The sequence below is a fragment of the Lampetra planeri genome, chromosome 36 (assembly GCF_965212315.1).
Source record: "Lampetra planeri chromosome 36, kcLamPlan1.2.h2, whole genome shotgun sequence".
NCBI lineage: Eukaryota > Metazoa > Chordata > Hyperoartia > Petromyzontiformes > Petromyzontidae > Lampetra > Lampetra planeri.
This window is the reverse complement of record NC_136142.1, coordinates 10952765-10965138: the sequence shown is the minus strand read 5'-3', so window position 1 is coordinate 10965138 and position 12374 is coordinate 10952765. Positions and strand designations below refer to the sequence as shown.

The 12374-nt window shown below is 44.6% G+C and overlaps 1 protein-coding gene across 5 annotated transcripts in view; it reads left to right on the top strand.

The window, feature by feature from the left end:
* LOC144730807 (polyhomeotic-like protein 2) overlaps positions 1-12374 on the top strand; it is an 84211-nt gene that overhangs the window by 17788 nt on the left and 54049 nt on the right. For 4 of the 5 annotated variants that reach the window (XM_078611580.1, XM_078611577.1, XM_078611579.1 and 1 more), the window contains exon 3: positions 902-1137. In XM_078611580.1, the coding sequence (XP_078467706.1) occupies positions 902-1137 (236 nt within the window). Of the gene's footprint in view, positions 1-901; positions 1138-4029; positions 4173-12374 lie in introns of those variants that run through there. The other variant, XM_078611581.1, reaches the window with a different exon arrangement.

The window sequence follows — 12374 nt, the reverse complement described above, 5'->3', positions numbered from 1 at the left end:
CCTTCTGTCCAGTAACATTTGGTCCAGAGGGAAGATGGCCGCACTCCCACCTGCACTGCCACAGATTTTTATTAAGCGCGTTGACCGACGAAAGCTTCAGTCTCAAGATTCTCTTTCAGGAGGATCCCACCAAGTTTTTTTGTAGTGGGGCCGATGTTGCTGCTGTGTGTCATCCCAATTGAGTAATTACACTGGTCAACACATTTTTTTTTTCTGGCCTGGACTTTTGCAGCTGTTTTAGACTAATTTCAGGGTGTTTGATTCCAAAGCTGATCTCAGATTTGCTCTATCACATCTCATTTTTATGCTATCGGCATACCCCATTTTCATTGATTTTACCCGAAATTAACTCTGTCACTTATGATTGCAAGTTGTTGCGAGTCAGTGACTGCTTTAGTTTGAAAATATGGTGCTGTATTTTTAGGATAGTGTGTTTATAATATCATTTTATGGAGGTATCCACATTTATTTAATATTTTTATTCTGCAGTTTTTATTGAAAATGCAATATTTGATATCTCAAAAACCTGAAGTGATAGACAAAAACTGATGCCAGATTTGGAATCAGCACCCCAAAATTACCTTAAAACCGTTGGAATACCTTATGCCATAAAAAGTGTGACCAGTGTTATCAGGTAGTTTTTCAGCACTAGGATCTTTGGCCAATACACAATGTAGATTGTTTTTTTTTTAAGTTATAGGAGGAAACCGGAGAATCCGGAGGAAACCCATGGAGGACAGGGGGAGAACATAAAACTCCATACATAAAAGCGCTCGAGTAGGAATCAAACCCAGGCCCTTGTTGCTATGAGGCACAATTGTTACCACTGCACTGCCACCCTTGCCACCCAGGTTAACGTCATACCCCAGGATGTTGAATCATTCTTAATTATTCACCACAGCTGCCCGGCCGATGGACAAGGACGCGAGCGCTGGTGGTGGTGGGACCTCTGGAACAGCCAGCTGCGTTCCTGCTGCTGTTCCGGCTGCCGGGGCAGGTGGCGCCATTGCCACGGCGACCAACGGTGCCGCCGCTGCTGCCAATGGGACGACGACGGCGGCGGCAGTCGGGGTGGGGGCGGCACGGTCGGCACAGATCTCGGTGTACGGCGGCCTGACTGACCGGCAGACGGTGCAGGTGAGGGAGTGAGGGCCGGGGCTGCTTTCACACGAAGATGAAATAAGACAACTCTTACTCTGTGGATGTACACAATTAGGCTGCGCATATCCCCTGGGACTGATGCTTTGTTCATGAGTAAAGGAAAAACATCAAGTCATGGTCATCTGACTTCAACATAAACTTGAAACTACAACCTCAACACCAAGCCTAATACTAATACTAACCCTCGCAGTGATTTAATGATTTGTCACAATTTAGGATCATTAATTGATCCAATAATTAATTGCTTTGTATTTTTCTATTGATTTGTTGTTACTTTTTGCCTTTGTTCTATCTATCAGCTTGTACGGGCTATCTTGCCTCTATTGTTGGTCTCCTCAGCACTGATGCACCTTTGCCTCATTATAATTCTATCATTATAATTGCTTGTCACAATTATATTGTCCATCCCATTTGTACCATGTGTCTTATCTGTACTGTTTTCGTTAGCCTCGTTATGTAACGTCGCGTTTGTTGTCCGAGGCATTTGTAGTGTCTTTTGTCTCATTGTAGCTCATCTGTATTGTCTGTCTCGTGAGCACCATATCGTTGGCACTGTGGCATTTGAACTCGTCGTCTTGTCGAGACTATTTGTCTCACTTGTACTGTATCATTCTGCCAGTCTGGTTTGTGCTCCACATTTCAATTGCTCAGTCTCATTTCTTCTATTGGCACAAAACTAACGCTTGCATTTAACTTGTACAAAACATGAACAATCAACTCTCAATCCTATGATTCGGTGCACGTGCCGTGTGTGAGACCATCGCTTTTAATCCATGAATTGTCTCGTGCCCACTTTGCAACGAAGTACGGTGTCTCTTATGATTGGATGGTCTTGAGACAATAGCTGTAGATGGTGTAAGCTCATGGGTGGCTGAGTCCCCTAGCGTTTGACTGATGTGTTGTGCGAAAGAACAACGGGGCTTGCGCGTGTTAAGTATTTTATTATTTTGCGTCGATTTCGGACCCATAATTAAAATAATAGGCTCCCTTGCCTATAACATCTGGCATTTCACCAGTATTGAATCAAGAAAGCCTGGCTACTGATTAGACACTGTTGAAACTGGTCCAGTTTGCTGGTATTGAATCAATATTGCTATAATTATGCCCTCCTAAAAGGGCATGGGGCTCATAAATGGTGTAAAATAAATACTTTAGTTTTAATGTGGAGAGACGGACATCTGAAAGAGATTATTTTGCGTGCTTATCAATGTTGTTACTTATGTTCTTCTCCACAGTGACGCTCATGATATTGAGTTCAGTTTTTTCTCAAACTATTCATGTTGGCAACCCTCCGTGTCAGATCTGGAGAGGGTGGTGGAGAAAGGAATGGGGGTAATCCACTGTAATGTATACGCTGAATAACGGTGTACAGTACAAATGAAATATGACACGAGGTTTTATTTTCCATTTAAGCTGAACCGGTTGCATAATGCCAATAGAGGGCAGTGCAGCAAATCCATTGTTCTACACTCCCATAACTCAACCCACACTAATCGGTACGATCAAATATCCCTCATTCACTAGTACCTATGATCTTGACAATCTACAGCATGGGGAGGCTCTCATCGTATACATTTGCTTGGAAAGTTAGAATATAATTGCCAACTTGATGAGAATAAATGTAAAAAAGTGAAATAGCTTGCCAGGTGAATTGGGTGAATCAAGATGACTTTTTCTTTGACCAGGTAAGGCCCACACTGAGCTATGTAGCTCTTTTTCAGAAGTGGCCTAGCTACAAATGATCGCTCATCGAAGTGGCTTATCACGTGGAAATTTATGGCAGCCAAATAAAACGCATGTTGATTCTAAATGTGGAGGGGAAAATCTGAGGATATCGGAGACTTTGTCAGCAGAGCTGAGATCCTGGGTGGGTGTGTCTAAATGGGTTCATAATGGGCATATCATAGACAACAGACATCACTGAGATCATTAGTTTCAGGCACTTGGGCTGGTGTTTTCTATTCTCTATCGTGAGGTTAATCAAGCCACCACCACTAACATGCTGGGTCGAAGCATCAGGTTTAGGGGTGTCTGTCCTTCTTTGTCTCATGGGGTTCATAGTGACTGTGGTAGATATTGAGCAGCACTGCCAAAGTCTGGGGTTCAAAGCCTGGGCCTGCGTCGTCTGTTTTTCCCATGCGGTTCATAATGGCCAGATATACTGAACCAGCACTATTACGATCCAGAGTTTGAGCTTTCGCACTGGGTGTCTGTCTCAGGGGGTCCATAATGGCCTTGTCATAGAAATTGCGTCAGCACCGTTGCGCTCCTGAATTAAAGCCCTTGGTCTGTCTCTGTCATAGGGGGTTCATAATTGCCTTGCCAGAAAGTGACATTCTGCGTTCAAGGCTTCTGACTCGGTGTGATTATATCAGGTTGTTATAATAGCCAGCGACAGTAAACCAACACTGCTAAGATAATATCGTCTTGGTAATTGAAATAATAAGGTGACCAATAACATCACTATTAGGGCATACAGTATCATATGAAAACTTATTTTAAAAAGACACATGGAAGTGTTTTCCGAACTGCACAACAGTATTGGTCTTCCCATGCCCCGGCATGGCCCCTGCCATGGAAATATGGAATTGCCACTGTTGGCTCAATGCCATCGGTTGAGTAAACGCCACTCCGCTAACGTAGGTAATGAAACCAGAAACCAAAGTGGCTTTCCCTGCCCAAGGCTGAGTTACAATGGGACGCCCAAATAAGGGATGGAATGTGAACTGTGACCCCAGATTTTACGCAGTGGCCTTTGCCCCTGCTGCCCCATCCCCTTCCTCTGCCGCAGCCCCTCCCCTTGCTCCTTCCCCCACGCCCCCCTCTCTCCCCCATAACCCCCACTCCCCAGTGCCCCTCCCCCACCCCCAGTGTCCCCTCCGTGCCAAGCATCCACGTGAGGGACTCTCATTGTTCCCAGCGAACACCAACTCCTCTTTCAAAGAGCCTTGCTCGCTTTCTCTTGGCTACCTCCATCTTTGGCAGGGCTTACACAGCGTGCCCGTGTAACGGTGAGCGAGGGTGATGTGTGCGCGTGTGTGGTGCACGTGTGTGTGGTGCACGTGTGTGTGGTGCACGTGTGTGTGGTGCACGTGTGTGTGGTGCACGTGTGTGTGTGAGGCGCGTGAGTGCTTTGTGGCATGTGTGGTGCACGTGTGGGTGGGCTGCATGTCTATGAGGTGTGTGTGGTAAACGTGTGTGTTTTATTGTGTGTAATGCGCGCGTGTGTGCAACACGTGTGTTTGTTATAGTATGTGTGGCAATAGGCGCGTAGTACGTGCTTGTATATGACCTATGTTTGTGAGCGTCTTAGTTACGTGTGTAACTGTGTGTTCAAAACACGCCTTTGTGTGTCACTGCATATGTGTGGTTAATGTGTACGTTTTCTAATACTTGATGCATAACGTGTTTGTCTTTTTATGTGATTTAATGTTCGTAGTCTGCGTGGTTGTGTGGCTGGGACGTGTGAGCTCAAGTGTGGTGTGTAAATGGGTGTGTGTAAATGGGTGTGTCCAAATGCGTGTAACATGGGTGTTTGTAACATAGGTGTGTGTCGTTTGAGTACCGTACAGTCAGTCATCTGTACGTGTGTGTGCCAGTGATCTCAGTCAGCCAGTCATCTCAGTCGGTCAACCCGTGGCACCTGGGTCTATTCCGTGACTTCCTGCCAGCGGGCCTTAGACACTTCACGTGGCCTCAAAGTGCACCTAGCATGGCACAAGCGCCGTGGTTCTGTCATCACTACTTAGGGGTGAACGGCTGTTGTCTGTGCTTTTGGTACAAATGCGACTGCGTGTGGTGAATGACACGTTGTGTGAAGTGGTTAGTGAACTACGTGACAAACCCGCCACCTGAGTTTGATTACCGCTCGCAGCCTACATCAGTGGTGAATATCTCGGTTACCTTAAAGGAAGTACCTGTTGCGGTTTGTAAACATCGCCATTGGGGAGACAAACACAGCCAGGCGTGGTGCTGGCCACTCACCCCTTAGTGTGCCGTGCCGGCCTTTATACAGTGAGGGAAAAAAGTAATTGATCCCCTGCTGATTTTGTGCGTTTGCCCACTGACAAAGAAATTATCAGTCTATAATTTTAATGGTAGATTTATTTGAACAGTGAGAAACAGAATAACAACAACAAAATCGAGAAAAACGCATGTCAAAAATGTTATAAATTGATTTGCATTTTAATGAGGGAAATAAGTATTTGACCCCTCTGCAAAACAGGACTTAGTACTTGGTGGCAAAACCCTTGTTGGCAATTACAGAGGTCAGACGTTTCTTGTAGTTGGCCACCAGGTTTGCACACATCTCAGGAGGGATTTTGTCCCACTCCTCTTTGCAGATCTTCTCCAAGTCATTAAGGTTTCGAGGCTGACGTTTGGCAACTCGAACCTTCAGCTCCCTCCACAGATTTTCTACGGGATTAAGGTCTGGAGACTAGCTAGGCCACTCCAGGACCTTAATGTGCTTCTTCTTGAGCCACTCCATTGTTGTCTTGGCCGTGTGTTTTGGGTAATTGTCATGCTGGAATACCCATCCATGACCCATTTTCAATGCCCTGGCTGAGGGAAGGAGGTTCTCACCCAAGATTTGACGGTACATGGCCCCGTCCTCGTCCCTTTGATGCGGTGCAGTTGTCCTGTCCCCTTAGCAGAAAAACCCCCCCAAAGCATAATGTTTCCACCTCCATGTTTGACGGTGGGGATGGTGTTCTTGGGGTCATAGGCAGCATTCCTCCTCCTCCGAACACGGCGAGTTGAGTTGATGCCAAAGAGCTCCATTTTGGTCTCATCTGACCACACCACTTTCACCCAGTTGTCCTCTGAATCATTCAGATGTTCATTGGCAAACTTCAGACGGGCATGTATATGTGCTTTCTTGAGCAGGGGGACCTTGCGGGCGCTGCAGGATTTCAGTCCTTCACGGCGTAGTGTGTTACCAACTGTTTTCTTGGTGACTATGGTCCCAGCTGCCTTGAGATAATTGACAAGATCCTCCCGTGTAGTTCTGGGCTGATTCCTCACCGTTCTCATGATCATTGCAACTCCACGAGGTGAGATCTTGCATTGAGCCCCAGGCCGAGGGAGATTTACAGTTCTTTTGTGTTTCTTTCATTTGCTAATAATCGCACCAACTGTTGTCACCTTCTCACCAAGCTGCTTGGCGATGGTCTTGTAGCCCATTCCAGCCTTGTGTAGGTCTACAATCTTGTCCCTGACATCCTTGGAGAGCTCTTTGGTCTTGGCCATAGTGGAGAGTTTGGAATCTGATTGATTGCTTCTGTGAACAGGTGTCTTTTTATACAGGTAACAAGCTGAGATTAGGAGCACTCCCTTTAAGAGTGTGCTCCTAATCTCAGCTCGTTACCTATAAAGACACCTGGGAGCCAAAAATCGTTTTGATTGAGAGGGGGTCAAATACTTATTTTCCTCATTAAAATGCAAATAAATTTATAACATTTTTGACATGCGTTTATCTGGATTTTGTTGTTGTTCTGTTTCTCACTGTTCAAATAAACCTACCATTAAAATTATAGACTGATAATTTCTTTGTCAGTGGGCAAACGTACAAAATCAGCAGGGGATCAAATACTTTTTTCCCTCACTGTAGTTGCTCGCTAACAGCGCTTGCACCTACAGTCGGTTATGGCTACATAGGTGATCTTTGCATGTTGTAAATACAAGTGTGTAGGCGTCTGTCTTTGTGTATATGTAACACGTTTGTGTGTGTGTGGCCTAATACGTGCTTACTAACAGCACCTGCCCCCCAGTTTTTAAGGCAAAACAGGGGGATCTTTGTCTCAAAACAACATTGTGACGTCTTAGTGGATTGTTGGCCAATGAAAAGACAAGTGTGTGTTTCATGACCCACCAGTCAAATAAATCACATTTACACCCATCAGCCCACACTCCTTGTCAACCAACAGTGTTAGTCTTGCTGCGTTAGGGGAGTAACACATTCTCCATTCGATTGGCGAATTTATTTTTAACTTCGTGGTGGATGTAGCAACCTCTCTAGTGGATGTGGGGTTTGGGTCAGGGTCAAGTAAAATTGTTATGCAACTTGTGGCGTTAAATGTATATCTTGTTTAATGTGCAGCCCATTTTGGGGTATGATAGCATCTGCAAACCTTGCAAGCCATGAAGGATATTTTACCATATTTCACCGCGCTAGTCAGTGGCAGGTTGGTGAAGGGTGAGGAGGGGGAAGAGCAGAACAAGTATTCTGAGGTCAAGGCTCATTTCCTTGGGTCATCGGCCTTTTTTCAGTGGAGCTCCAAAGCTTTGAAACGCTTTGACTTTGCTAATAAGACGATTGGAATCGTTAGCTATATTTAAGTCTGTCTTGAAAACTCACCTCTTTAAATTGGCCTTTACACTACTAGTTCTGGACGTTTTTTCTGCAGACTCTGTTTATTCCATGCTTTCCATAGACATTGGCACATTGGGATTTACGGATGAAATGCACCTTACATATGTACAATATTGTTATTAGTGTATTTTACTGCACTGCCCCCTACTGCTCACAACAACTATGACACTTGTTTGTGCATGGTAGTCTCCCATCTAAGCACGATATATCCAGGCTCAGCCCTGTAGAACCTCATGAGATCCGACGATCACGTGCATTCTGGGTCATTTGGTCATACCAACATGACAAAAAAAACATCTGTTCTGTCACTTCGGATTTGATGCTTGTGTCGCGAGATTAAGAATCGATATTTATATTTTAATTAGTGCACCGTTACACTCCTGGGGGGCAGGGTGGCTGTGCTATATTAACACTTGTGCCTCACAGCAAGAAGGACCTGGGTTTGATTCCTAACTTGGGTGCCTTTCTATGTGGTTAAATTTCGATTTAAAGCTTTCGTGACTGCAGGGATTCATCTTCTTGGTTTTTTCGGTAAAGTCACGTAGAAGGGAAATAATAAAATAATAAAAATGAACCAATTAAATAATTCTCACGACGTTTCGGCCACAACGCAAGCAGCCGTCCTCAGGTGAAGAACAAGTCTGTCGGGAAGACAGCGTCTGAATGAAACACCCCAGGCTTGGAGTGTATATTTAAGCTGGGTTGGAGGGGGAAGAGCTCCTTGACAAAAGAATTTGCATATCAAGAGGAATTTAGCATATTTATGGCAAATGCAGATATGGGATTAGTCACTACTTGTGAAATGCGTAGGAGGTGGGCGGGGGGGTTTCAAAGTCATATTGTGCCCGTGCATTATGCAGGATTAGCAGCATCAAAGGGAGGGGATAGGGGTAGCATTAATAAAGGGGAGGAATGTTAGTTAATAGTATGTAGCTGCAGTAACTAAACCACCACGTAAAAAACTAAAGTATAAACTACATAGTATCATCAGTATACTAAATATACTCTCCAATAAGCTGAGCTACTAACAGTAAGTAATACATTACAATTCTATGTCGCAAAAAATATATAATATGCTTCCAGCTAAACCTTTTTCCTCTTACATCACACGGGTCTACCCCATACTATATACTGCCATAGACAAACCCAACATTAAATTATATACTGTATTACTATACACCACCCTATACCTTCGACTATACATTGTAATATTACACTATGTATTATTCTACCCACCCTACTGTATACCACACTGCTGTATATTCACTATACAATTACGATACTATATATTACCTTATACATTGTATTAAACATTACAATTTTATACTACTTATTATTATACAATCTGCTATACACTATACCATTGACCATCGCGTGAAAGATACTAAGAGGAAGCAACGAAATATGTAAATGAGAGAGTGGTGGTAGGAAAATTGCAGCGGAGCAAACAATCCATTCCCTGCGGAGAATACAAGATATATAGTCAATGCCAGTGAGTGGACTGCGGTCTGAAAGTCACCGTAAACGTGAACACAATCAGTTAAGATCCTAAATGGTTTATTACGTCCTTCCAATGATTGCTGAGCCAGAATCCATCTTCTCGGTTGAAATTGTCTGTGTTTGTATATGTGGATCGCCTCATGAACGAATCTCTCATGGTAGCCAGATGGCTTGCAGAGAACCTCTGTCTTGGAGAAGTCAATGTCATGTGAGCCCACTGAATTGTAACAGTGATCTGCCACGGCTGAGGTGTTTGTCCTACCGTGTTTCAGGTCTGCTTTATGTTCACGGATGCGGTCCGAGACATATTGTTTGGTTTCTCCAATGTAACTGCTACCACAGAGGCAACTTAGTTTGTAGACGCCAGAGTACTGTATGTCTGGAACCACATCTTTTACAGACGGGACCAGATCACGGATTTTATGTACTGTGTTGAATCGGACCTGGTACTTGTGTTTAATCAGGATTTTGGAGATATTTTTTGTGACCCCAGCAATGAAGGGTAAGGTGATGGTTTTGAAAGGCTCCTCAACAGGATCCTTCTTGATTGTTGGAGTGATGGCTTTGCGGATTGTGTAGTCGGAGTAACCATTAGCCTTAAGAGCTTGGCGTACGTGTTTGAGTTCACTGGCAATGTGTTCCTGGTCGGAGATGCATTGGGCTCTATGGTATAGAGTCTTGATGAGGGAATTCTTCTTGGATGGATGGTGGTGGGAATCCGGTTTTAGGTAAGCATCCATATGGGCGGCTTTCCTGTAGACAGAGTGGCTCATTGAACCATCAGGTCTCCTTTTAATTAGGACATCCAAAAAGGGTAGCTTGCCATCTTTTTCGACTTCCATGGTGAATCTGATGACTGGGTGTATGGAATTGATGTGGTCGAGGAATTGGTCTAGAGCAGGCCGGCCATGTGGCCAGATGACAAAAGTGTCGTCTACGTACCTCTTCCATAAGGTCGGGCGTAGAGTGGCAGTCTGGATTGCGTCAGTCTCAAATTTCTCAATGAAAACGTTGGCTACAACCGGAGATAGGGGGAGCCCATTGGGGTGCTCTCAGTTTGCTGGTAGAAAGTTCCATTCCAGGTGAAGTATGTATTGGTTAAGCAATGTCTCACCAGGGGGGGTACCCCAGTATTCAGTCCTTGATGAACCAAGTCTTCAATGATTGCGATGGTGTCAGGTACAGGAACTTTGGTGTATAAGGAAACCACATCAAAACTGACAAGCAGGTCGTCTGGGGACAGGGATATTCCCTTGATTGTCGATACCAGGTCAGTAGAGTTTAGTACCGCAGAGGTGGTTTTTCCAGTGAAAGGCCGCAGGATTTGTCTAGAACTAGCTTAGCTCTTATCTCAGAGAAAATTAGACTTATGCGCACCGAACTAGATCAGTTAGACAAGACACTCTACAAATCACACTTATCTTTGACTACAACAATGTCCACATCGGATTGGGAACATGTAGACAATATAACTGCCTCTTCAGCTGCCACTATGTCGACCAAATCTAAGGACAACTTGATTTCCAAATTCAACCGCCTCTCAAACAAGAGACCGGACCCACACACTGAAAAGCTAGACGTTAACAAAGTCGTAATTAATCGCAGTAACAGTTCTATTTCTGAGAAGTCTGAAATCCGTTTTAGCTAAAGGACTAAACTTTGTAGTCACACCTAGACACATACCAGTTAATGGTATCATTGCCCAAGTAGATGTGGCTCTCAAGGGCCTGAGTCACATCGCTGCAGACGTAGCAAGATCTGAAATCGCTGCAACTCTCAAAAACGCTAAGATGCCAGCTAGCAACATCAGCAAAGATGAGCGTTTGAATTAGCTCAATTAAAAAAGAGGGATGACATTGTCATCCTCTCAGCCGACAAAGGCAATGCCACTGTCATCATGGACAAAATAGAATACAACAACAAAATTCAAGAACTACTCAACGATGGCAGCTATACAAAAATAAAAAGAGACCCCACCAACAGCCTTGTCATTAAAACCAACAAAATCAATTCTGATTCAACCGCATTAATTGATCAAACCAAACAGTTCTCGTTGAAACCTTCTGCAGCCAGGCCACCAAGATTATATGGCTTGCCAAAGATACGTAAAGAAGATACACCTCTTCGTCCTATTGTCTCTACTATCAACTCCCCCACCTACAAACTGGATCGTTTTTTGTCTGAAATCCTGCGGCCTTTCACTGGAAAAACCACCTCTGCGGTACTAAACTCTACTCACCTGGTATCGACAATCAAGGGAATTTCCCCGTCCCCAGACGACCTGCTTGTCAGTTTTGATGTGGTTTCCTTATTCACCAAAGTTCCTGTACCTGACACCATCGCAATCATTGAAGACTTGGTTCATCAAGGACTGAATACTGGGGTACCCCCCCTGGTGAGACACTGCTTAACCAAAACATACTTCACCTGGACTGGAACTTTCTACCAACAAACTGAGGGCACCCTAATGGGCTTCCCCCTATCTCCGGTTGTAGCCAACGTTTTCATGGAGAAATTTGAGACTGACGCCATCCAGACTGCCACTCTACGCCCGATGTTATGGAAGAGGTACGTAGATGACACTTTTGTCATCTGGCCACATGGCCGGCCTGCTCTAGACCAATTCCTCGACCACATCAATTCCATACACCCAGCCATCAGATTCACCATGGAAGTCGAAAAAGATGGCAAGCTACCCTTTTTGGATGTCCTAATTAAAAGGAGACCTGATGGTTCAATGAGCCACTCTGTCTACAGGAAAGCCACCCATACGGATGCTTACCTAAAACCGGATTCCCACCACCATCCATCCCAGAAGAATTCCCTCATCAAGACACTCTACCATAGAGCCCAATGCATCTCCGACCAGGAACACATTGCCAGTGAACTCAAACACGTACGTCAAACTCTTAAGGTCCCGTCTGTAAAAGATGTGGACCTGAAACACGGTAGGACAAACACCTCAGCCGTGGCAGATCACTGTTACAATTCAGTGGGCTCACATGACATTGACTTCTCCAAGACAGAGGTTTTCTGCAAGCCATCTGGCTACCATGAGAGATTCGTTCATGAGACGATCCACATATACAAACGCAGACAATTTCAACCGAGAAGATGGATTCTGGCCCAGCAATCATTGGAAGGACGTAATAAACCCTTTCGGATCTTAACTGATTGTGTTCATGTTTACGGTGACTTTCAGACCGCAGTCCACTCACTGGCATTGACTATATATCTTGTATTCTCCGCAGGGAATGGATTGTTTGCTCCTCTGCAAGTCTCCTACCACCACTCTCCCATTGACATATTTCGTTGCTTCCTCTTAGTATCTTTCACGCGA